Here is a 1,325-nt window from a genome sequence, read left to right on the forward strand (position 1 = left end):
AACCCTGGAATTCTGGGATCTGATACTGGCTAAATCCTGGTTTTCTGGTCCTCTGTGTGTGGTGAAACCACCTGGAAAACAAGCACCGGGAGCCAGGGCAGGTGCCACTGCCCTTCCCAGGGCCCTGCCTGCCCCTGCCAGGGCCCTGCTGCTTCCTTTTTGCTCACCAGCTCTCTCCTCCACGTTTTAGAGACAGGACATGGCATCAATGCCAGCACCGAAGTGCCTCTACACAGCTCAGGGACAGCCATGTCACCATCTCCATGGAGCACACCCACAGCCGCCAGCTCGGGGACACCCAACATGTCTTCATCCAGCTCCGACTCAGGGACAGCCAAAGTGCCTCCATCCAGCCCGGCCACAGCAGCATCTCCATCCAGTGAAGCAAGCGCAGAAGCACCTACACCACCTCCTCCCGACCAAGCCATGACATCATTTCCATCCAAGACACCAGGCTCAGTGGTGCCTACGACACCTTTATCCAACAGAACTGCAACATCAGCTTCAGCAGCACCTACATCTTCATCCAACCCAGCCATGGCATCATCTCCACCCAGGATAACAGGCTCAGCAGCACCTCCGACACCTCCGATGTCTCCATCCCACAGGACCACGGCACCGTCTCTGACCCCCCCAGCCATGCCCAGCTCCCCGGCCACGGGACATCCGTCCAGCTCGACGGTGGTGCCAGCCCCAACCTCGCCCAGGACCCCCAGGCCCACTCCTGCTCCCAGCTCTCCTGCACCCACTGTGAGCCTGGGTCCCAGCAGCACCTTGGCCACCAGCTCCAGGATGACACTGGCCATCAGCACCGGCCCCCCAGCCGGCAGCTCAGGTAAGAGCCAGGCAGGGCGGGGGGAACTGTATGAGCAGGGAGCCCCTGGACCTACCTGCAGCTATGGGCACGGCAGCAGCCCCAGCTCCCCCCAAACCCCCCACGCGGGGGCTGTGCTCACAGGTTGGGGCAGGGGGGCTCAGGGGTGCAGGTTCCCGGGTGAGCCCAAAGCCCCCCTGGGCTGCCCTGTCCTCCTTAGGGGGTATTTGAGAGCTCCCCCTTTCTCCCCCTGCCTTTGTGTTGCAGGACCCCAGCCAGGGAGGGTGGGAGGGTCCTGGGCTGTTCCCCGGCGGGTGGGGGTGACACAGGAGCCAGGTGCCAGGTCTGAGGAGGGGGATGGCAGTGAGGGGGGGGAGAACTGGAGCCAGTCTTGAGCCCCCTCTCACCCCGAGAACCGCTGTGGTGCTCAGAGGGTGGGCACGAGGCTTGGCAGTGCCAGAGGGGGGGGAACAGGGCTCCTGTCTTGCCCCCACAGAGCAGCCCCCTGCCA

The 1,325-nt window shown here is 63.8% G+C and overlaps 1 protein-coding gene across 1 annotated transcript in view; it reads left to right on the top strand.

The window, feature by feature from the left end:
• PDE4C (phosphodiesterase 4C) overlaps positions 1–1,325 on the top strand; it is a gene marked incomplete at its 3' end in the record, with an annotated part of 18,279 nt that overhangs the window by 6,995 nt on the left and 9,959 nt on the right. The window contains exons 2-3 of the mRNA XM_035889026.1: positions 489–835; positions 1,082–1,128. Of these exons, the coding sequence (XP_035744919.1) occupies positions 489–835; positions 1,082–1,128 (394 nt within the window). The remainder of the gene's footprint in view (positions 1–488; positions 836–1,081; positions 1,129–1,325) is intronic.

Source organism: Egretta garzetta, unplaced genomic scaffold (assembly GCF_000687185.1).
Source record: "Egretta garzetta isolate BGI_Z169 unplaced genomic scaffold, ASM68718v1 scaffold392, whole genome shotgun sequence".
Classification (NCBI taxonomy): Eukaryota; Metazoa; Chordata; class Aves; order Pelecaniformes; family Ardeidae; genus Egretta; species Egretta garzetta.